Raw genomic sequence first — 25,519 nt, forward strand, 5'->3', positions numbered from 1 at the left:
TTTGTTGGGAGGGGAACCCACTTTGGAACTGGTGACAAGATCCAAGGTCTGGGCCATGAGTCCACTGGCCCCCAGATTCTTTTGCATTTGGCCAGGGTCTGTATCAGAGTGACCAGGCTCAGTGCTTGGCCATCTCTTTCCAGAAGTAGAGGATGTTGGTGTGAAAGTCTTCTCGGTGGACTTGCTCAGCACCCCAAGGTTTGCCCCTAAAAGCCCAGAGTCATGGCGAGGTCCCTGGGGGTAACAGGAAGAAGTGGGGAGCTTTGACGTCAGGTCTGGCAGTGCCGGGCAATGCAGCCCCCCATCTTCCTACCTGGGCAGAATTAGGCAGCAAGGCTGATTTAAACCACAGAACCAATTTTATTGTCAGTAAGAAAGAGCAATATTTTGGAGATGATAAGCTAAAAAAGGGCCTGGGTGGTTGTATTAAAAAATGTAAAGTACAAAACTATTAACTAAAAATAAAAAGGAATATTTAAAGGCTGTTCTGTTAAGTGTGGAGACTGAGAAAATGAAATGAAAACACAGTTCCTTGTACTGAGGCTGCAGCTCCTTGTGGTTTGGGACTCCAGGGTGGGGCTTCCTCGTCCACCCACCAGCAGGTGGCTGCCCCGGGGAATGCTGGGCTCTTGCCACTCAAGTTCAGTCAGCCCCGCTGTGTCTTGCAATTGAGGACAACTTATAGGGAGGGTCTTCCCATGTTTTGAGGCTTTGGTGTCATAATTAGGCCTCTCCTCTTCTGGAAACTTCCCTCCCTGGCAGGTCTGGTCGGCAGCATTTAAATGTCGGTGGACGAGAAATCTGGGATCTGCTTGCCTTCCTCGTTGGATTTGCTGGTCAGCTATGGGGGAGAGAAACAGCAGTAAGACGGCATTCTCTGAGCATTGGCAGGGAGCTCCCTGGCCTCTATACTGGTTGCCCAAAGCCAAGTGAGTGAGCATGAGTGGTCATGACCTTGAGCTTGGCCAGGAAGGTGGTGCTGGGCCATGGGTGGACCACGGCTTTGCTGTTCCATGACCACTTGCTGGCTGGGTGAACTTGCCAAACTGAGCCTTAGAAAATCCTCCAAGCCAGTGGAGGATCGAATGGGATGGTACCTGGGAGCGCTCAGCGCCTTGCCTGACTCGCTGTGTGCTCCCAGCAAACTTGTGGTTATTTTAGTAACACAGTTCTGGTTTACTATCACCTTTAGGATCAGAAGTGTTGTACTTTATTGATCATGAGCAAAGAGCAATGAGAAACAAGAGGAGCCAGGACTTCAAGGTCAGTAATTCAAAGCTAACTTTAAATTGAAGAATTTTGTACAATGAATAGAATACGAAACTGCTCCCTTAACAACAAAAACAATTCAGCTTCCAAAGGCAGGCAGCCAGCTATTGGGGCTCAGCCAGGAAGACCAAAGGGGCAACCACAAATTGGTTCTGAGGGCAGGGGCCCTGGTGGCTGCACTGCTGGACAGGGTTCAGCCCCTGGTCATGCCTCCTGGAAGTGGCCACATGTCCGCACGTGCCCCACGGTGCACAAGCGTACACACATGTACACACACGTACACATCCTCATCTTCTCTGGACAGTGTCCTCTTCCTCCCACCCACCTGGGTCCTCACCATTGTCTTGAAGAACTGATTGACTTTCTTCCTCTTTAGCGTCTTCTTGTCACCGTCTGAGAGATGGAGGAAGGTCTGGCTGAGGCGAGGAGACACGTTGGTCTCTTCCAATCCAGGCACGCCAGCCACTGAGAGCGTGAGGGCTAGAAGCAGAGCAGAGACCCGGGCATGGGTAAAAGTGGAGGTGGAGGTGGGCCCCAGAGACAGGAGGGTGTCTCAGGAGGCAGATGGATGGATGACATAGTGTGGGCAGGAGGCCCCACCATGCCAGGGACTGCTGAAGCCGTGCTCTTGGGTGAGGAATGCCAAACCCTACAGTCATGGGCTGCTCGAACTCCTGCCCTTTGGCCAGAGCCTTTCCAAAGCTCCAGGCCTGGAGACATAGAGGAAGGCTTCGAGGTAGGGGACAGAGTGAGCATGTCCCTCCTTTCCTGCCCAGCACCTGCATTTCTCCTTGCTACCCAAGGCAGGGGCTGGGGGAGTGTGTTCCCCCTGGTGGTCATTCCCCAGCTTGGAGTTCCAAAGACCTGAAAAATGGGCCACCAGGCTATTGGCTTTGGCAATAAAAGCACAGAGCACCAGGTTGTCACTGGGTCCACAGCGAGGATGGTGGTGAAGGGCAGGGCCTGGGTCTAAGCTCAGCCTCCGCCACTTTCTAGCTGGTGACAGTTAGTACTGAGGTTCTCAGTGCCTCAATTTCCAGGTGTGTGCAGCAGGGAGAGCAGCATTAGCTACTCTGTGGCTGTGAGTGCCAGATAGAGGACGGGGCGGGGGCAGGTAAGCAGGGCCTGGCCCCAGGTGCTGCCCTGGCCCTCTGTGGTCCACGAGGGCAGCCCTGTCCTTGCTCTTGGCACAGAGCCTTCATGGCGTAGTGACCACTGAGGACTGCTGCTTGCCATGACCTCTGTGAATGAAATGCAGCCAGCCGTGGGTGGCCACTCCCAGGACGGTGAGTGGTGGGAGGGAAAATGTGCCATCTAGGAGTCAAACACTCTGCAGCCACAATACGTAAGTGGCAGCTTTTGTAAACCCAGAAATAGTTCTCCAGGTCTTTAAAAAAAAAAAAAGCCACTGGTCTCAAGGACAGACTTCTGGCCCTGGAGAGCCCTGGGTAACAGAATGCAGGGAGGGCAGGTGCTCAGTGGGTTCTGAGGGACCCAGGCTTCCAGGGAGCCCTGCTGGCCTGGCTGCACCCAGAGGACTGGCTGTCAGTAGAGTCTCACCCCATGATGCCTGGTCCCCACTGCAGTGCGGGACGGTCCCCATCCACCCATAAGGCTGGCGGCAGCATGCGTACCTGGGATGGTGGGCATGGACTGGCTGGCAAAGCTCATCTGAGAGAGGATGGACATCCTGTGGGGGATGGTCGCATGCTCCGACAGGTTGGTGTCACTCATGAACTCGTGCTTCCTGGACAGCTGGACAAACGTAGCACAGGGGGGCTTAGAGTGAGGCAAACATGAGCCGTGAAAGGGGAGGGATGAGGGTGCAGACTGGGCTCCATAGAAAGTGAACTCATGCTGTTTTCTACCATTCCATGCCAGCCTGCCATGTACGGCTGTGCAGTTGTGTTCTCTGAAATGTTAGGAGTGTTGGAGGACACTGATTTCGACTATCAGGTGAACGTGCCCCTAGGATGGGGAGACAGAAGCTACTTCCACCTTCTCCCCTAGGTAAGAGCAGTCGGGCCCTGGGCAGGGGCTTCCTCCCCCAGAGGCATCTCTGCTGGCCCTTTAATCTGACAGCCCCCCTCTGGCCAGAATAGTGAGTTCTTCTCTCCCTTCCAAGTCCTCACGGTGCTTCAACAAACCGGGTTTCCAGGGGGAAACTGGGACTGAACTCATCAGGGCTGTTTGATACTAAGTCTCATTATTAACTTATAAGACCCGAGGGCTCAAAGCCAGCCCAGTGAGGTTCTCATCTCCGCATCCCCACCTTGGTTATGGGCACCCAGAGGGTGCTGGTGGGGTTGGAGTTGCTCCCTAATTTGTCAAAGGACACACACAAGCTCTGGAGTCTGGGGGCCGGGGTTCAAATCCTGCTGCATCCCAGCTGCCCTGGCTGCAGACATGGGCCTGGGCTTCACCTCCTTGCTTCCCAGACGCATCATGAAAGTGAGGCCACCCCTGGAGGGGGACCAGTCACTGCCACTCACCCGCTTCAGCTCTGACTCGGCTGCTGCTTTCTCATCTGCGAACACCACGCTGCTCCTCTTGGACCTCTTCTTGGACCTCCGCAGCTTGACCTCAGGCAGTGTGCTCCCCGGGGAGATGGGCTCCTCTTCCACTTTCGGAGTCTTGGGTGGAACTAATTCCAGGTCAAAGCTGAAGGGTAAGTGGGACAGCAGTGGAAACTGCAGTTAGAGCTCCAGTGGGACTGCCTTGTGGGGACCCAGAGGGCCAGAGCAGACCTTCATGTTGACTGAGTTGTCACTACAGCATCAGGGATGGATGAGCTAACCTTTCAGAGAATTTAGGGGGACAATTTTGAAAACATTCAGAATACAGGGTAAGGAGATTGAAGGTAGCAAGACTGATGGCAAGAAGATAAAACTGGTTAAAAACATGGATCTGGATTCGAATCCAGGCACTGCCACTTGAATGGATGACGGGGATTCTCCACTGTTTCCCTTAGTAAATGGGAGGGGGTATTTGCACAACCCTAGAGATGAGGGCTGAGCACTTGGCAGGTGGCCTCTATAGTTGAAACAGTCACATTGGGCAGGGAAAAGCCAAAGGGTTCTAGGATGGTGGAAATGAGACAGCCAGGCCCCCTTGAAGAGGGCACATGCACCCCAGGGACCGCCCGTCATGGCTTGCTGGCTGTGGAAAGCATGGCTCTACCCTCGCCCACTCTATCAGCTTCAGAAACGAGGGGCATTGAAGCCAGGATACCCGCACGGCTCCCCGGGGACGACCAACATCAGGGATGGAGTGCGAGTCACTTAAACAGCAAGTCCCCTGTCCTGACTTGATCTGTGACCCCTCGTGTTCTCTGAACAGCTGCAGTGATGCATCCTGTGACAAGGCAGGGTGATTTTACAGGGACAGATGTGACATGTGGCTCCAGACCGACCGCCCCTCCCTCCAGGTTGAAATGCTCGCACAGAACTCCTTAGGACATGGCTGGGGACAGTCGCCCCCCCACCACGCCCTGCTCTGGCCCACTGGGCGGTCCTCACACAGGCAGCACAGGCCTCCCCTCTGTCCCGGGAGCCAGCTGGACACTTGGTGCTGTGCCTCCCTCTGCTCGAGCAGGAACTGCCACAGCTGCTGTGGCTGCTGCCCCCTCACTGGACAGCGGTGCCTCCACCTGACTCTCCCGAGGGAGGCACGGAACTTCTACAGGTGAGTGAAGGGGTAAAGCAGGAGGAACCATGGGGTGTGCACGGTGCGGTGCGGCAGCTGTGATGGAGACAGCCCATCTGGGTGGGAGGAGCTTCCTGGGGGGAAGGGACCCCTGTTAAGAGGTGAGAACATTCTAGATGGATGCAGGCTCTGTAAGGAGCTGTGGATGCCCAACAGATCACTGGACTGGGGACCTGAGACTGCAGTGAGTCCCTCTGGGGCCTCAGGAAAATGACCTTTGAAAAATTGGCCCAAGCCATGGACAATTATGAGGCTTGAGAGCCTCGAGACTGAAAGGGGCGAGGAGCAGGTGGGGGTGAGGCCGCTGGAGGTGGGGAGGGAGGCTCTTCTGGGGTTGGGGACAGGGACTGACCTCTCCGAGGTAGTCTTGCTGGGAGTGCTGCAGTCAGAATTCATGGAGGCCAGAGAGATGATGGACATCTGCCTGTAGGAGCGCAGCATGGACCTGGGGCGGCCCACTCTCCTGTCGTCAAAGTCAGGCTGCAGGGGGAGAACAGGGTGATTGGCAGCTGGGGCCACGTGCCTCTGCCTTCCAGAACCATAAGGCCGAGCGGCCACCAGCACAGTGCTTCTTAGCGGTGGAGGCCGGGGGCTGCTATAGAATGAAGAATTCAGCTGGCCTCTGTCCCTGGCTCCTGGGAGATAACCTCTAAATCCTTCACATTTTCTATGACAGGAGTGTCTTTGCTATTCATGGTGGCCCTGGGGACCACATCTGACTTTAATGAGAGAGCTCAGAATGGGGGCTGGCCATGCCAGAAAGACCAACCCTGTCATTACAGGGCTGAGACTTCGAGCCATGTAATGTCAGCTCAACCTCTAGGGAGGGGACAGGACTGAGAGATGGATTTCAATCCATTGGAACCTTGGACACACAAACTCAGGAGAACTCCCAGTGGGTAATTATACATTAAGGTGTCAGAAGTAGGGTGTGTCCTTAGGGCCTGGAAACTCCTAGAATGCACCCTATGCAGGTCTTTTCTTTTCTTGAGTTCATGGGGACTGGACCCAGGGGCACTCTACCACTGAGCTTCATGCCCCAGATCTTCTTATTTTGAGATGGGACCTTGTGAAGTTGGTAAGTCTGGCCTGGAACTGGTCATCCTCCTGCTCAGCCTCCTGGGTGGCTGACGTTACTGGCGTGCACCACGGCACCTAACTCGAATATGCCTCTTCATCTCAGTCATCCTGATTTGATCCCAAACAGAAGCTCCTCCCGTATGATGGGGTTACATGCTCATGAATCCATCATAAGTGGAAAAGATCACAATTTAAAACCACATGGAGTCCACCTGGCCTGCTGACATCCGGGCTTAGTGACACAGTGCACTGAAGGGGTCAGCTGGGAGCCATGCTTCCAAAGCCTAGTGGCTTGAAAGAGTATGTTCCGTGTAGCACCAGCTCAGGAAAGATCAAAATTCAAAACACGATTCCCACTGACTGCATATTGCTGTCACATTATCATAAAGTCAAAAAAACATTGAGTGGAATCATCATAAGCAGGCACCGTCTGTGTAGTGCTTTCCCGAGTCCCACAGGTTGTGTTTACAGATTACCAGACCCGAGGGGTAGTGGGAAAGCTCCCAGTGTGCAGCCAGGTGGGCAGCAGTGTGGATGGGCCGGGACCCTGGAGCTTGGGGCTGGCCCCTAAAGGGAGAGACTGTGTTCTGAATGTGGGAAACTTGACTTAAATTCAGTTATTTGGCATTGGAATTGCCCTGCAGGAGCTGCCTGCAGGGTGCTGGCAAGGCCACCTGTCCTGTGGAGAAGACCCGAGGCTCTTCCAGGAACCCGCCTTCCTGTCTGGATCTCTGAAAATGAGAGGGTCGGATCTGACGGTCTCTAAGGGACTGCACAGCCTTGACATTTTACTGTTCCACTTTATGGGGAAGAGGATAAAGATGATGTCCCTGGGAGCAACAGGCCAACAGCCTCTTGAGGCCACAGAGCTCAATGGCCAAAGCAGTGGCTCTGGTGTCAACACAGCAAGTGTGAATCTTGACCTTCACTCACTCTCTCCATAAACTTGGGCAGGTTGACAGCTCAGAAGAGACACAGAGGTTGACAACCACTCCTCCCTGCCAGGCTCTGGATGATTAACTGGCCCAGTATATATCAAATGCTTACTTAGATCAGGCCTGGCATGCAGTACGCAAGTCAGCAATGAGGTGATACAGTCCCTTGAGTATTGCACACTATCATTCTCCGTGACTTTGAAAGGGCCAAGTTCATAGGAGGGCCTCCCTGGGTCAGCTCCAGCAATCCCGGCTCCCTGAGGGCAGGCAGGATCCTCTGCTGGGCCTCTTTGGGCTCCGACTCCCCTGGTTCCTCCCCCCCCCTTACCCAGACACAGGGACCCTCCGTACCATCTCTCGTACGCCATACTCCTTCTCCACCTTGACCTTCAGGTTCTTGAAGCATTCCTCCATCCGGTCATGGAAGGGCCGTAGGTTTTCTGACACTCTCTTCTCATGGATCTTGATCCCAGCTCCCAGGAAGGGGATCTGGAAAGGAAGGAGGTAAATGACTATCCACAGCCTGGCCAGATGGGCCCCCACCTACATGGTTGCGTCTGCCTGCTAAGAATTCATCAAGAGTTTCAGGGTCTTGGGAGACCTGTAAACAACCCCTGGCCCTGGGGAACCAGGAGAGCTACAACCTTGGAGTTTGCTCTAAAGGGGAATAGATCTCCAGCTGCCTGGCCTCACGGAGGTTGGACGGTCCTACCCCATCAGATGTCACATGCTCTGGAAGGCAATCTACGGAAAGAGAGACCAGAGGGGAGGAATCTCTAAGCTTTGACCTAAAGTCACCCCTAAGAGGTTCTTGAATGTCTGAAGGTGAACTAGGAGGGAAGAAGGGAGTGGCCACAGCCTTGCCTCCCAGCATGGAGATGCAATTAGACCTGATGTGGTTGCTGAGGATGGTTACAGATGTGTTGATATCAAAGTTAACCAACCAATAGGGAATTTCCAAAGTGATGTTAAAAACCTTGGGAAGATGAGGGAGGAGGGGAGAACTGGTGGGAGGGAAGTGAAGTCTTGTCCACCAAACAGGTTAATAGATTCCGTCCAAAAACTAGCTGTGTCCAAGGAGAGCTATGGGGTTACTACCAGGAGGAGAAGCTGAGAATAGGTCGCGTGGCCTCAGGGGAACATCATAGGGCACAAAGGAAAGTACCTACAAAGGATTATTTGGGGAAAAAAATTTAATACTTTCGTGATGGCAAAGATATTTCTGCCTCCTGCTCTTGGAGTTCTTGCCAAAATGGCAAAGTAAAGAAGAAACTGAAATCAGTAGTGAACTTGGACACATCTAGGAACTTGTCCCACAATAATGTGCAGGGGGAGGTGGGTGGAGGATGGTAACTGACCTTCCAGAGCAGAGGAGGGAGTTGGTGATGAGATCAATCTGCCTCTAGGAACCTGGGGAGGGGGTGGTGGTGGTCAGGCAACAGGTGCCTCAGGAGAGCCTGAGTGGGTAGGCCAGAAGCAGAGGGGTGGGTTGAAACTCTGAACCAGGAGCTATTAGATCACCTGGGGCCTGCTGCTTCACCTGTGACCAGGTACAATGTCTTCTCATTTCTCCAAGAAGCAGGAGCTTATTCTCTAGAATTATTAGAATAAGAAGCTTGGGATTGAGGGGTAACAGGCCCAGCAGAGAGCAGGGTGAGGCGTCACCTGGAAATGAAGGGTGGAAGTCTGCTTAGAGATGCTGAGACCTGTACTTCCCAAGTCCCAAACTGTCCGCAGTGTGGCAGCTGGGAGGATCTGCCCACTGAACAGCTGGAAAGCATCTGTCTCGGGAAGGAAAGGGCCCCAGGTAGATAGAAATCTGGATGGCCATCCCGTTGGCCAGGCCCTCTCGCAGGTTCACAGATTTTTCATGTGGGCTCTGAATTATGAAGAGTTGGCCAACGATTGCCAGATACTGGAGGAAATTCTCCAACAGGAAAGAAAGCCAATAAGAAGGAACAAATAAGCAAATGAATCAACTTGGAAGAAACAGAGACTGTAGAGGGCCTAGGAAAATATTTTTAAATTAATATATGAATACAAAAGATCTTTCATCAATAAAGACTTTATGTAAGAGGAGAAGGGATTATGGGAGTACTACATATCAAATGCACTGAGATATACTTAGAGTTGTTAGTGGAGGCCAACTTATAGCTTTCTATATTAGAAAAGACAGAAAACGGGGGGGGGAAGCATCTGTCTCGATCGAGTGATAAGAAGCAGGGCTAAGATGCTGAACAGAGGCGCCTTAAACACAAATTTGCCACAGAGAGGAGTCAGGGCAGCAAAGGAGAAGCCGGGAGAGTGTGGGAAGGAAAACTCTGGAAACAAGCCCAGAGAGTCAGGAAGGCAACCTAAAGAACAAAGCAACTCGTAATTTCAACCCAGTTCTTGACTGGTCAGGATACTTCTGGAATAAGGGAAAGGGGCCGGTGCCAGCACCCCTACCACAGCACTCCGCAGTCCTCGCTGCAGGAGGGCTTCACGGTCCTCAGCAGCTTTAAGTCCAGTCTAGGAAGCCGGCTGGTCTCAAAGTGACTCCTCTGCTCCAAAGAAGGAGCTCACTTTGGACCTCCTCTAACCCCCAGCTCTCAAAGTATACAATGGCCAAACAAAGCTTTCCAATCACTCCTCCCCTGTGTCCTACCTGTCCTATCTCACACTTCTACACAAACTCCTAAGGGAACTACTGCCCTCTTTTGTTAGTGGCTACCAGCCAAAACCTTCTTGCCAGAAGTTGTGGCCAGTGGCTGCCTTAGCTACAAGCCCGAGCCCCACCTGATTTTGCCTCTCAGATCTAGGTAAGGTCTATCTCCCTGACCCACAACATTGGGACAGTAGCCACTACTGCAGAGTCCTGGCTTCACCTCCACCTGTCTACTGGGAGCTGAGAGAGTTCCCGGAACTGCTCCATGGTTCTAGGAATGCAGCTATCAGTGGCTCAAACCCCTTGTGCTGACCTGGAAAGAACTAGGAAAGGTCATCTTCAAAGACCACAGACTTGAGACTGCAGGTAGAAAAACAACCTTAGCTTAACTCTAGCCTGACCCTGGGTGTCAAGGAGAGGACCCATCCATATCCTTCATCCTAGGACAGTAACTACTAATACCACAACCTTGTCCACAGCAGAGCTTTACCCACACGACCCTGGGGCACTATCTTTTATACCCTACAGCTCCAAAACCACAAGCCCTGTACCACCTGTATCTACACACAGGACCTAGGGAAGGTCTTCCCCATATTCTATACCCCCAGAAGCATACCTACCAGCACTAAAAGCCCCAACATGATCTGTACATATCTTGGAACCCAGAGAACATGGTTTATGAACTTTGGGACAACAGTACTAGTTCCAAAAGCCCTGGAAGCCCTAGGACCTGGAGAAGGTATCATCTGGGTCTCCTGGTTACACAGAAGCATCTAACAGTACTATAAGCTCCAGAATCAACTTTGGTCCTCTTTGTGTTCCAAAACCTTGAGACCATGGTTACTGGTATCACAGACCCCCAACAAATACACAAAAGAGAAGAGAATCAAACTTTAGGGCACAACAGAAAACCACAAAATCACAATAATAATAAAAAGAAGGAAAGTCAAAAAAGAAACTGCGCAAAATAAGCAGAACACACTTAATGACAGGAGGAAGAATCTATCAACAATAATTTTTGAATGTTAGTGGATTTCACCAATCAAAATGTTTAAACTGGTTAATTTTTTAAAGGATCTGGGAGAATTCAAGATGGCAAAATAGAGGAAGGCTGCATTCCTAGTTGCTCCATGGCTCAAGACCCAAGGAGCTGAGGTAGAGCCATCTGGAAGCAGCCCTGCTGCAGCTACTGCTGCAGAGTCAGGAGATCAGCAAGCACCTCCCACACGGCTGAATGTGCATGAAACAGGAACAGAGAGGACTGTGCCCAGGGGGATTCAAATTGGAAAAACAAATAGGGGCCAACTTGATCCTTCTTTGAGTCTGGGGACTCATGTGGCCAGCTGAAGCAGGTCAAGAATCTGAACAGGCAGGTGTGAATACACCCAGAGACTGAGCCTGGAAACATGTGCTTATGGGCAAAAGAGTGTGTTGAGGATGGCCCTGTGCCCACAAGTGGAATTCTTGGGAAACTCCTGAGATCCAGACTCCTGTTAGAGGAGATGGATCTAATCTCTCCAGGGCACATACCAAGGAAGCCAGCCAAGCTTAGGTGGACCTACGCTCTACCTGCTGCAACTCCCCTCATACAACTCTGCAGCAGCCCACCCGGGGAGTGGGGGGGCATTGATCTGGTCTATGCAGGCAAAACTGACAGCACTTCCCAATCCATCCAACCTCGGGCAGATGAGAAGGGAAGCCAAAACTTATTTCAGAAAACTTCAATCTTAGGTCATTCCAACCGGAAACTCAAAGAGCAACACACATAGAGGAAGGGGTTACAAACCCCCAGCCCTTGCTTGCTTGTTCTCAGTACATAGCTCAAGAAGAAATGAAAAGACAGGTGTAGACAGTGACCATCCATTCTGGTCAACTATTTTGACCACCTCATTAGAGATGATTCCTCCATTATTCATTAATGTTTTTTTCTTTCTCTTTCTCTGTATGTGTTTATTTGTGTGCTCCAGGGTTTGTTTTTGATTTCAGGGAGAGGGAGGGAGGGTGCGAGAGAGAGATTGTTCTTACTGTGATGATGGGTTCAGGGACCTATATACATATTTATTCTTTCTCATTGTCAGCATTTTTAAGCCTAGTTATTTTTGTTTGTCTTTTGAGGGTTAGAATTTTTTGGTTTGTATATTTTGGCTTTGTTTTATATGGTTTTCATTTGTCTCTCTTTCTGTCTTTCTTCTCTAATAGCCAAATTCTACTGTCCTCTTTTCCTCTCTCCCTATACTTTGTTTCTATATTTCACCTCTTTCCTGTAACCATCACCTGCTACATCTTTCCTGCATTCTCTGCTCACTTTTTGAAATTGTAAACTCTTTTCTACCTTCCTATCACATTTCATTTTCTCTTAACTCTACAATCTTTTAAAAACAACTCCTGCCCTCCCCATCAATGCGGATGCAATTATTACTGCTGTGGATGACATAGTTGACACCTGTTGTTTGCTTTAAAGCCAAATGTAGTTCATGGTTATTGGTTTTACTGTTTACAATTGCTCACCCCACCATTTCTGGTTTCTGTGTGTGTTAATTAATGTTGTAGATATCATAGCAAGAACTGAGTATTTATTTTAATGGTATATATCGTTTGCATTTGTTGTTGTTACTGTTTGTTTTGCTCGATCGTGTGAGGTTCTGGGAACATACAGGGACACTCCAAGTTCACAGGGTAGAGAATCTGCTGCTGAACTACATCTATACAAAAGACAGAGCACTTCACTCCAAGCACAAATTAATGACACAATCTTCAGCTGTATGTTAAAATAAAGAACAGAGAGGAAACACCGAGTTAATGACCAGGCCCCAAGTAGAAATGAATAGGGGTGGCCCCCAGATCCTACCTACAGACAGTAACTGCTATAGCAAAATTAGAAGTAAAAATGGCTAGGGATACTACATCTACAAGAGGGCCTCAACCTAGACTCACTGGGACAATTTGGAATGTAAAGACTATGCCCTAAAATGGCCCACCTCCTGACAGATGCATAAAACCCAACACAGGAATACAGAAATATGAAGAAACAAAGTAACATGACACCTCCTAAAGTTCATAATTCACCATCAACTGACCCTAAAGGTATCGAAATGGATGATACATTAGATAAAGAATTCAAAAAATCATTATAAAAATGATCAATGAATTCCAAGAAAATCACAGAAAAACAACTATGTGAATTAGGGAAGTCAGTACTGGATATGAATGAGAAATTCAATAAAGAGATAGAAATACTGAAAAAGAACCAAACAGAAATCCTGGAAATGAAAGGCAAATCAAATAAAATGCCCAACTGGAAGTCTCTCTAATAGAGTAGATCACACTAAAAACAATCTCAGAGCTGGAAGACAAAGTGGCCACCTTAAACAATCAGACAGCATTAAAGAAAAAAAAAGAAGAAGAAACCATGATCAGAATATTCAATAACTCTGGGACAATATTATAAGACCAGATTAAGAATCACTGCAATTGAGGAAGGTTGAGAGATGCAGGCTAATGGAATGGAACAGAAAGTGTTCTAAACTTTCAGAATGAGAGGGACATCCAGATATGTGAAGCATACAGAACTGCAAATGGAAAGGATCTGAAAAGAACCTCTCCCCAGCATGTTGTAATTAAAATGCTGAACATACAGATAAAAGATAGAATTTTAAAAGCCACAGAGAAAAATGTCAGGTCACATTTAGAGGCAAGCCTATCAGAATCACTTCTAATTTCTTAGCACAAACTTTAAAAGCCAGAAGGGCTTGGAATGATGTGTTCCAAGTCCTAAAAGAAAATAACTTTCAAAAAAGATTGCTATTTCCAGCAAAGCTATCCTTCAAATTTGATGAAGAAATTTCTGCCTACCAAGATGAGCAGAAACTAAAAGAATTCATGACAACTAAACTGGCACTACCTAACTTACTTAAAGAAATACTGCACATCAAACCAAAAAGCTCCTTCACAGCGTAGGTAATAATCATGAACGTGAAGAGAGAACCACCTTTACCACCTGCACCTCAGATAGAGCATCAGTCTCCAAGATATATAAAGAACTCCAAAAAGTTAACACCAAAACCAAATAACCCAATCAATAAATGGGCAAAGGAACTGAACAAGGACTTCATATGAAAAGAAATATGAATGGTCAACAAATATATGAAAAATGTTCAACATCTCTAGTAGTTAGAGAAATGTAATTTAAAACTACATCGAGATTCCATCTCACTCTAGTCCAAATGGCAATTATCAAGAATACAATTAACAATAAATGTTGGTGAGGATGTGGGGAAATGGTTCACTCATACATTGTTAGTGGGACTGCAAATTAGTGCAATCACTCTGGAAAGCAGTATGGAGATTCCTAAGAAAACTTGAAATGGAACCACTATTTGACCCAGTTATCCAGCTCCTTGGTATATGCCTAAAGAACTTACAATCAGCATACTACAGTGATATAGCCACATGGATATTTATAGCAGTTCAATTGACACTAGCAAAGCACTGGACCAACCTAGGTGCCCTTCAACAGATGACTAGGAATAAAATGTGGTACACACACACAATGTAATATTACTCAGCCATAAGGAAGAATAAAAATATGGCATTTCCTGGTAAATGGATGAAACTGGAGACTTTCATGCTAAGTGAAATAAGCCAGTCCCCCCAAACCAAAGGCTGAATGTTCTCTCTGATATGTGGGTGCTAACACACAATAAGGGGGAAGGGAGGGAAGAATAGAAGTTCATTGGATTAAACAAAAGGGAATGAAGGGAAGGGAAGGGGTTGGAATTATGAAAGACAGTAGAGTGAGTTGGACATAACTTTCCTATGTTCATATATGAATACACAATTAGTGAACCTCACATCATGTACAGCCACAAGAATGGGATCCTAATTAGACAAATCTCAGTGAAGTGTAGCTAAGTAAATGAGAAACAGGACCAAATTAACTTTATAAATAAATCAAAATGGCAATAATAAACATCTTTTTATAATAACACTGAATGTAAATGGTCTCATGTCCCTAATTAAAAGGTAGGCTGGCAGAATGAATTAAAAAACAAGACCCAAGTATCAAGAAGATTTATAAGAATAATAAATATTCATGCCCCCATACATGGGTGTAAGTAATTACATAAAAGAGATACTACTCAGATTGAAGCCTTAGATAGACCCTAGTACAATAATACTGGGTGATTTTAATACATCTCTTTCACCATGAGATAGTTCATCCAGATATAAACTTGATAAAGACTCTTTGGACCCCCAAAATATTATAAATTAAATTGATTTAACAGACATCTATAGAATATTTCATTCCACAACAGTTCAAAATACTTTATTCTCAGTGGCTCATGGAACCTTCTCCAAAACAGACCATATTTTAGGCCACAAAAGCAACAATTAGTAAATATAAAACCATTGATATAATTCCTTACATCCTATCATATCCTAATGGAATGAAATTAGAATCAACATGACAAAACCCTACAGAAACTCTGTAAACACATGGAGATTGAACAATGCACTTTTGAATGATGAATGAATAATAGAAGAAATTTAGGGAGAAATTTAAAAATTCTTAGATTTAAATGAGAATAACAACACAACATATCAGAACCTCTGGGACACTATGAAGGCAGTTCTAAGAGGCAAGCTTCTAGCCATAGCTACACTACATAAGAAAATCAGAAAGATTCCAAATAAGCAACCTAATGATACATCTCAAAGATCTTGGGGGAAAAAGTTCTAAAACCAGTTGAAGGAAGGAAATAATAAAATCAGAGCTGAAATAAATAATATTTTAGAATAAAAAATAAGGGATCAGAGAAACAGTTGTTTCTTTGAAAAGATAAACAAGATAAGCCCTATCCAAACTAACCAAAAGCAAAAGAGAAAACCCAAGTTAATAAAATTAGAGATAGAAAAGGAGAAATCACAGACACCACAGAAATTCAGAAATCCAGCAGATCATTGGGGACTATTTTGAAAACTTACATGCCAATAAACTGGAAAAACCTAGAAGAAATGGATACATTTCTAGACAAATAGAATCTGCCAAAACTTAATCAAGAGAAGATAGAAAATCTAAACAAATTACTAGCAATGAATTAGAAGCAATAAAAAAAACTGCCAAAAAAGAAAAGCCCAGAACTAGATGGATTCCCCTCTAAATTATACCAAACCTTTAAAGAAGAACTAATGTCAATGCTCCTCAAATTATTCCATGAAAAAGAAAGGGATGGAATGCTTCCAAATTCATTCCTTGAAGCCAGTATCACACTTATACCCAAACCAAATAAGGCCATGTCAAGGAAAGAAAACTATAGACCGATAACCCTGATGAACTTAGGTGAAAAAATATTTAATATTAGCAAATCATGTTCAAAACATTAAGAAGATTGTACACCACAACCAAGTTGGTTTTATGTCCAGGGATGCAAGGATGGTTTAATACATGCAAAACAATAAATGCAATTCATCACATAAATGGAATTAAGGAAAAAAATCATTTAGTTATCTCAATAGATGCAGAGAAAATCTTTGAAAAATTTCAGAACTCATTGAAGAATGCACTTTTGAAACACCGAAGAACTAGGGATATAAGAAACCTCAGCATCATAAAGCTTATATGTAAAAAACTGAAAGTCAACCTCATTCCAAATGGGGAAAAGCTGAGAGCATTTCTTTTAAAATATGGGACAAGATGTTGTCCATTCTCACCATTCCTATTTAATATACTGCTGGAAATTCAAGTCTGAGCCATTAGGCAAGAGAAAGAAATAAAAGGGACAAAAATAGGAAAGGAAGAAGTCAAATTGTCATTTTTTGCAGATGACATGATCCTTTACCTAAATGATCGAAAAAATTCCACCAAAAGACTATTAGAACTAATAAACAAATCTGACAAACAACAGGTTACAAAATTGATATACAAATGCTCTATAAAAACAATGAATCTGGTGGGCAAGAAATAAAAAAAAAAAACAACTCCACTCACAATAGCAAAACAACACAACACCAAAAACGTAGGAATAAATAAATCTATCCAAGGGAGGTTAAAGACCTTTAAAATGACAACTATAAAACATTAAAAAAAGAAATTGAAGAGGACCTCAGAAGACGGAAAGACCACCCATGTTCACGAATAGGCAGAATTAATATTGTTAAAATGGCTGTACTACCCAAAATGATGTACAGATTCAATACCATCTTCATCAAAATACCAATGACATTTTTGACAGAACCAGGAAAAATAGTCCCAAAATTCATTTGGAAGAATAGAAGACTCAGAATAGCCAAAGCTATTCTGAGTCAAAAAAGTAATGTCACAATATCCAACTTCAAATTATACTATAAAGCTGTATTAATAAAAAGTGCATGATACTGGTATAAAAACAGACATATAGACCAAAGGTACAGAGTAGAAGACACAGAGACAGACCCACACATCTAGAGTCATCTGATCTTTGACAAAGGTGCCAAAAATATAATTGAAGAAAACACAGTTTTAAACAAATGGGGCTAGGAAAACTGATTTTCCATATGTAAAAGAATGAAATAAGTCATTATCTCTTGCCATGCACAAGAATCAACTCAAAATGAACCAAAGACCTAGGAATTAGACCAGAAACTATGCGATTTCTAGAAGAAAATATAGGGTCAACACTCCAGGCACAGGCAATGACTTTTCTCAACAGGATACCTAAAGTTCAGGAAATAATGCCAAGAATAAACAAATGGGATGACATCTCATTAAAAAGGCTTCTGCACTGCAAGTAGGAATGTGAAGAAAGAACCCACAGAATGGGAGAATATCTTTGCTAGCTACTCTCTGACAGAGGACTAATATATAAAGAACTCAAAAAACTTTACATCAAAAAAAAAAGTCAAATAGCCCAATTAATAAATGGGCAAATGAATTCAAGAAACACTTCTCAAGTATATGAAAAAAAGTTCAACATCATTAGCATTTAGGGAAATGAAAATCAAAACTACAGAGATTTTATCTCACACTAGTCAGGATGGCTTTCATCAAGAATACAAATAATGATAAATGCTGGAGAGTGTGTGGAGAAAAAGGAACACTTTTACACTGTTAGTGAGACTGTAAATTAGTACAACCTCTATAGAAATCAGTATGGAGGTTACTCAAAAGACTAGGTGTGAAACATGTGATCCAGCTTTACCACTCTTTGACATTTATCCTAAAGAATTAAAGTTATCATACTACAGTGACACTCATAAACCTATTTACAGCAGCACAGTTCACAATATCCAAACTATTAAGCCAGTCCAAGGTGTCCTTTAATGGGCGGATGAATAGAGAAAGTGTGGTATACATATACATGGAGTTTTATTTAATCATAAATAAAAGTAAAATTATGGCATTTTCAGAAAAATAGATGGAAATAGAGACCATTATGGAAGCAGAAAAAGTCAAACTCAGAAGGTCAAGGGACATGTTTTCTCTCATATGCAGAAGCTAGAGAGGAAAAAGAAAAAGAAAGGTAGGGGTGAATCTCATGGAAATCAAGGAGAGATCAGTAGAAGAAAGGGAGCAAGGGTGGGGGGGAAGTAGGATTTGGGAAAGATTTGGGGGGTGATATTTGCCAAATTATATTGTTACATGTATACATCTATGAATATGTAATAAGACCCATCGTCATGTACAATTATAATGAACCATTTTTTTAAAAAAGTGGAAAAAAAGCCCCAACTATATGCTGTCTACAAGAAACTCAATTTATTGGTAGAGAAAAGCATTAAAAGCATTGACTAAAAATGAAGTGTTAGAAAATGATATCACACAAATGTAAACCAAAAGCCAGGAGGAGAAGGTATGCTCATATCAGATAAAGCAGACTTTAAATTTAAAAATTATAATAAGGCATGCATTAGGTCATTATGCATTAACAAAAGTATCAATTTATCAGGAAAACATAAGGATTATAAACATTTATGAACCCAACATATGGCCACCCAAATATTCAAAACAAATATTAGATCTAAAGACCAATAAAATTAAAAGGAAAATTAAAATTTTCTAGAAACAAATAAAAATGATAACTCGACATACCCAAATCTGAGATCAAGCCAAAGCAGTACTGAGGGAGAAGTTCATAGCAATAATACATACATAAAAAAAATAGATCTCAAACAACCTGTTGCTGTACCACAAAAACTTAGAAAAACAAGAATAAATCAAACACAAAATTAGAAGGATAGAAATAAAGATCAGAGTATACATAAAATCAAAACTAAAAGAATAGTACAAAAGATCAATGAAACAAAGAATTGCTTTTGAAGGGATAAACAAAATTGATAAATCTTTAGCTAAACCAATCCAGAAAAAAAGATCTAAATGAAATCAAAGATGAAAAGACATTGCAACTGATATCACAGTAATACAGAGGATAAGAAACTACTGTGACTAACCACTCTAAAAAACTGGAAAACCTAGAAGAAATGGATAAATTCTTAAACACTTCAGCCTACCAAATTTAAGAAGAAATAGATAATCTTAATAGACTAATATTAAATAATGAGTTTGGAATGGAAATTAAAAATCTCCCATCTAGGGCTGGGGATGTGGCTCAAGTGGTAGCGTACTTGCCTGGCATGCGTGCGACCCGGGTTCGATCCTCAGCACCACATACAAAAACAAAGATGTTGTGTCCGCCATAAACTAAAAAATAAATATTAAAAATTCTCTCTCTCTTTAAAAAAAATCTCCCATCTAAAAAAATAAATAAAAATAAAAATAAATAATAAAATTAAAAAAAACAAACTAAAAAAAAATAATAAAAAAAATTTAAAAAGTTGAGTACCTGACTGCTTTACTACTGAATTCTACAAAACATTAAAGTAGCTAATTCTAACTTATCATTAACTCTTTGGAAAAAAAATGAAACGGAAGAAATTCTTTCAAACTCTTTTTATGAGACCAACATACCCTGATGCCAAAATCAGTCAAGAACACATAAACACAAAGAATGCTACAGACTTACATCCTTGATAAACATAGATGCAAAAGTTCTCAATAAAATACTAGCCAATGAGCTCAGTAGCATATCAAAGAGATCATACACCGAGATTAAGAGGGATTGATCCCAGGGATACAGGATGGTTCAATGAATGCAAATGATAAACATGATGCAATACATCCACAGGATAAAGGATGAAAACCACAAGATCATTTCTACAGATGCAGAAAAAACATTCAATAGGATTTAATATCCCATCATGATAAAGTCTCCCAACAAATTAGGTACAGAAGGAATATACCTCAAAATACTAAAGGCCAGGTATTAAAACCCCACAGCTAATATCACGCTGAATTGGGAAAAGCTGAAAGCATTTACTTTAAAATCAGAGCAAAAGCGCCAACGTTCACCATTCTTACTTAATAGGGTACTAGAAGTGTTGGCAAGAGAAATTAGGCAAGAGAAAGAAAAAAAGGGTGTCCAAATTGGAAAGAAGTCAAATGATCCATGTTTGCAGATGACATGATTTTATACCCAGAAAACCCAAATATGCCATCTAAAAATTTGTTTGAACTTACAAATTCAGTAAAATGCCAGAATACAAAAATCAACATACACAAAATAATAGCATTTTTATGCACCAATAATAAACGTGCTGAAAAAGTAATTAAGAAAACAATCTCATTCACAATATCCACAAAAAAATAAAGTGTGTAGAAAAAACATTTAATGAAGGAAGAGAAAGATCTCTAAAATGAAATTTCTAAAACCCTAATGAAAGACATTCTCAAGGATACAAATAAAGGACAGATGTCTCATGTTCATGGGTTAAAGAATAGATATTGTCCAAATGATCATAGTACCCAAAGTCATGTGAGGAATCGGTGTGATTCCCATAAAGACCAGTAATGTTCTTCACAGATACAGAATTTCTAAAATTCAAATTCACATCAAACCACAAAAGATCCTGAAGAGCTGAAGTGACCCTGAGGTGGTTGCAGGAAACAATGCAAGGGTATTGTGGTCTGGATGACAGGTGTCCCCCCGAAGCTCACATGTGAGTCAATGCAAGAAGATTCAGAGCAGAAATGACTGGGTTATGATAGCCTTAACTTAATCAGTGAATTAATCACCTGATGAGATTAATCGAGTGGGGGCTGAAGGTGGGTGGGGTGTGGCTGGAGGAGGTGGGGCATTGGGTGTGGCTTTGGGGTATTTCTTTGTATCTGGCAAGTGGGGATCTCTCTCTTTCTCTGTGCTTCCTGAGAGATATGTGAGCAGTTTCCCTCCACCATACTCTTCCGCCATATTGTTCTGTCTCACCTTGAGCCCCAAGGAATGGAGCCGGCTGTCTATGGATAGAGACCTCTGAAACTGTTGAGCCCCCACATAAACTTTTCTCCTCTCCAGTTGTTCTGTTTGGGTCTTTAGTGACTGCAGTGAAAAAGCTGAGTAAAACAAGGAGGCATGACACCTGACTTCAAAACATACTACCAAGAAACAGTACCAAAGCAGCATGGTACTGACTAAGCACAGACCAGACCAGTAGGACACAGGGTTTAGAACCCAGAAAGTAACTCACATACATACAACCAACAGATTTTTCACAAAGGTACCAAGGACCTACAATGGAGAAAAATCCCAAACCTAAAAAACAGTATCTTCAGTAAATGGTGCTGGCAAAATTAGATTGCACATGCAGAAGCATGAAACTAGATTCCTTACTGTCAGCATACAAAAATTAACTCAAAATGAATCAACGATCTAAGCACTAAACCTCAGGCTCTAAAATTACTACAAGCAAACAAAGAAAAATTGGGCTGGGGATGTGGCTCAAGTGGTAGCGCGCTCGCCTGGCATGCGTGCGGCCCGGGTTCGATCCTCAGCACCACATACAAACAAAGATGTTGTGCCCACCGAAAACTAAAAAAAAAAAAAAAAAAAAAGAAAGAAATTAAAAGCTCTCTCTCTCTCTCTCTCTCTCTCTCTCAAAAAAAAAAAAAAAGAAAAGAAAGAAAAATACTTTAAGACAGAGAAAATACTTTATACCAATAGGCAATGAGTTTTTAGACAAACTGCCAAAGCACAGGGAATGAAAATAAAGATAGACAAATGGGATTAAGTCAAACTAAAAATCAGCAGAGTGATGGGTTAGACTATGGATTGGGAGAAGACACCTGTGAACTATTCATCCAACAAAGGACTGATATCCGGAATACACAAGGAACTCCAAAAACTGAACATACACAACACAATCCAGTTTAAAAATGGAATGAAAAACTCAACAGACACTTCTCAAAAGAAAACAAATCAATGGTTAACCAGCGCATAGAATATGGTCAAACTCACTCATCAGGGAATGCAAATATCATACCAGAATAATATATTATCTCATACCAGTTAGAATAGCTATCATCAAAAAGACAAAAAAAAAAAAAAAAACTACAAGCTGGGAAGGATGTGGAGAAAAGGGAATAGTGTTGGTGGCAAATTAGCTCAGACATTATGGAAAGCAGTATGGAGATTCCTCAAAGAGCTGAAAACAGACTCCCGTAGGTTCCAATACTACTACTACTGGGCATCCAAAGGACATGACATCTTAACAAAAAGACACTGGGATTTCCATGTTTATGGGCAGCTCAACTCACAGCAGGTAATACATGGAATCCACCCAGATGCCTCTCAAAGAATGAATGGATAAAGAAAACGTAGTGTACACACACACAATGGAATGCTACTCATCCATAGTGAGGACTGAAATCTGCCATTTGCAGCAACACAGATAAAAGTAGAGGTCAATGTGTTAAGTGAAAGAAGCCAGACACAGAAAGACAAATACTCCATGTTCTCAATCCTCTCAGGAAACTTAAGAAGTCGACCTCGTAGAAGAATGGAAGGGCTGTCACCAGAGACTGGGAAGGGCAGCGGGGAGGGGATGGGAAGTTCAGCAGGGGACGCCAGAATGCAGACTGCAGGGACCACCTCTGGTTGTTCTTTAGCACAGTAGGGTAACTACAGATTAGAGCCACCAGACAGATGTCAAAATGACCAGGAGGGTATGAACCTTCTATATAGAAATGTTTGGAAATGTTTATTCCTCTGATTTACCACACATGTATACATGGATTGAATCACCATGATGGACCCCATGAAGATGCACAAATATTATGACTTGATTTAAAATAAGCCATTCTTACACAAAAAGATACTAATAAAGTTAAATCCAAAGACATTTAAAGCAAAGCCAATTACACACAATAAGAACAAAATAAAGGAAACAGATGAGAGGACATGAATGCAAACTGAACTTACAACAGAGAGTATCCGCCAAGTCGATGGTTGGCTCTGTGAGAAGACACAATGTTAGTACACCCCTAAAAAGATGAGTCACAAAACACAGGGCACCGATAACTACCACCAGGAGTGAAGAGGGATTGTAAACATGTTATAAATATCATATTATAAAAAAGGCTAGTTGAAAGGTTTAATGTTTAGATAAAATGAACAAATTGCTAGAAAACCATAATTTACTGAACAGGACATAAAGAAGTAGAACATCTGATAACTCAAATAAATCAAATACATATTTTTAAGCATTTTTGGCCCATATGGCATTGCTGATGAATCTAGCAAACACTAAGGGGATAAATAAATGCCAACTCTATACAAAACTCTTCCAAAACATTGCACTGGGAAAAATTTTGCACCTTTTTGAGGCTAAGTTAGTTCCGTATAGAAACCGAACAAGGATATTATAAGAAAGGAAAATTATGGGCTAACATATTCCTTGAGAATAGATGCAAATATCCTAAGGGACACGTTTCTGAATAGAACGCAGCAATATATAAGAATAACACTACATGATGCCCAAGCGGGACTTATTTTAGTATATGCAGGGCTGGCTTAATACTCCAAAATCTACTAATGAAATTCACTGCATTAATAGTTCACAGGAAGGTCTCCACAGATGCAGAAAAGGCATTTGACACGCCAATTCAATTGAGATAAACAAGAAAATCAGGCATAGAATGGAATGTTTCTAAAACGTGTGTATTCTCTCTTCCATTCATCAGTATGATAAGGCCAAACAAACAACAAACAAAAACAGCAGAAGATTGGAAATGAAGTAAAACTTCTGTATTAACTGATGATGCTTGTGGTCAGCCCAGGGGAAGGCTAGAGGTGGCTACTAGGAGACCGTAGGGGGCTAGCAGCACTCTGTCCTCATCCAGGGGTGGTCGCCCAGACACATGCTTTGTGTTAAACCAAAAAAAATTGTTTAAAAATTTAAAAAAGCACCAAAATAGTTTTATGTTTTGTGTGCAATTTTCTGTATATTTCACAACAAAAATTTCTAAGAATATATTGTAGATAAATATACTATCTAAAAGAATTTATTAAGTGAATTTAAGCCAGGTTTCCAGGTACAAGACCAATATACCCCCCAAAAATTCCATTGTATTTATATTGAGAAACAGAGAAGTTTTAAGAAATAATGCTCTTGACAATAGAATCTTAAAACTTCAACCATCTAGAAATAAATACAATAAAATATGGGAAAGACTTCTATGCTAAAAATTACAAAACTTTGCTGAGATAAATTAAGTGGAGAGATAGGCCATGTCATGGATAGGAAGACTCAATATTGTTAAGATATCAATTCTCTCCTAAATTAGCACAGAGAATTAATGTACTTCTAGTCCAATTTTTGATGTGTTCTTGAAGAACATATGAAATGAACAACCTGATTTTAAATGTATATGGATATAAAAAGGTCTTAGAAGTACCAAGATAAACTTGAAGAGAAGTTAAAATCTGAAGTACTCTTATTACTGATCTCAAGCTGCGGTTTTAGCACAGTGTGAAATCAGTACACATCTGGATAAACAGACCAATGGGACGGAACAAAGTCCAAAAGGAGACCAACATGTGTGTGGTCATTTTATACCAAAGGCAAGAGGAACGATTATTTCAAGAAGTCCTGTTAGATTGATTAGAACTCTGTAATCTTTGTGTCAGTCACGATGGATCTCACACATAAACATATAAGGTAGAATAATTCAACTTCAGAAAAAAAAAAAACAGAAAAATGTACTTCAGGATACTGGGAGTAGATTTCTGAAAGCTTATGTACAGCAAAACACTATGCATTTAAAAAATGATAGCCTGGGCCTCATCAAAATCACAAACTTCTCTTCCTCAAATACTTCCTGATTTCACTAAGTAAATAGACTCCCCACAGACTTACAGAAAGTGTGTGCAATCAATATATTTGACAAAGGACTCACATTTGGAATATATATAAATACCTACAAATCAATGAAAAGACAATACATAAAAGAGTTGAAGAAGTGTTTTACAAAAGGTTTACCTAATTAGCCCAAAAGCGTGTGAGGAGGGCCATTGCTCATGGAGGAAATGCAAGTTCAATTCAAAACGGGTTGCTGCTAAACAACCACCAGAAGCACTGACCTTAAAATGACCCTCAGTATGTGTGAGAATGGAAAACAAGTCAGACTCTGACTTAGCCACGTTGCAAAGCTGTTTCTTACATCTGGTGAAGCTCAACACTCAGGACCCTGCATTTCCATTGTAGAGTATGTACCAAGGGGATCAAGTGTCATGTCCACAAGGGACATGAACAAGAATTTCATAGCAACTTTACCCATTGCATACAAAACCTGCAAGTCACCCCAAGGTCCAGCAACCAAGTGGATGAATCAATTGGCATCTTGCCTATGTGCTGTATATTTATACACAGGATAATAGAAACAAGCCAAACCTCTAATATATGCAACGACCTAGATAAATCTCAAAGGCATTATGTTGAGCAAAAGAAGCCAGAAACATAATAGTACACACCGCATAATACTGTTTATATGAAGTTGAAGAACAGGCAAACTAACCTA

General features: G+C 42.9%; 1 protein-coding gene across 1 annotated transcript in view; it reads right to left on the bottom strand.

The window, feature by feature from the left end:
* Nucleotides 1-358: 358 nt before the first annotated feature.
* DOCK2 (dedicator of cytokinesis 2) overlaps nucleotides 359-25,519 on the bottom strand; it is a 400,926-nt gene continuing 375,765 nt past the window's right edge. Inside the window, exons 47-52 of the mRNA XM_081269393.1 lie at nucleotides 7,341-7,478; nucleotides 5,327-5,454; nucleotides 3,762-3,930; nucleotides 2,904-3,024; nucleotides 1,607-1,749; nucleotides 359-841 (exon numbers count right to left, since the gene is read on the bottom strand). Of these exons, the coding sequence (XP_081125519.1) occupies nucleotides 779-841; nucleotides 1,607-1,749; nucleotides 2,904-3,024; nucleotides 3,762-3,930; nucleotides 5,327-5,454; nucleotides 7,341-7,478 (762 nt within the window). The 3' untranslated portion in view covers nucleotides 359-778. The remainder of the gene's footprint in view (nucleotides 842-1,606; nucleotides 1,750-2,903; nucleotides 3,025-3,761; nucleotides 3,931-5,326; nucleotides 5,455-7,340; nucleotides 7,479-25,519) is intronic.

This window comes from Spermophilus citellus (assembly GCF_964194105.1).
Source record: "Spermophilus citellus genome assembly, chromosome: 1".
In the NCBI taxonomy this organism is placed as follows: domain Eukaryota; kingdom Metazoa; phylum Chordata; class Mammalia; order Rodentia; family Sciuridae; genus Spermophilus; species Spermophilus citellus.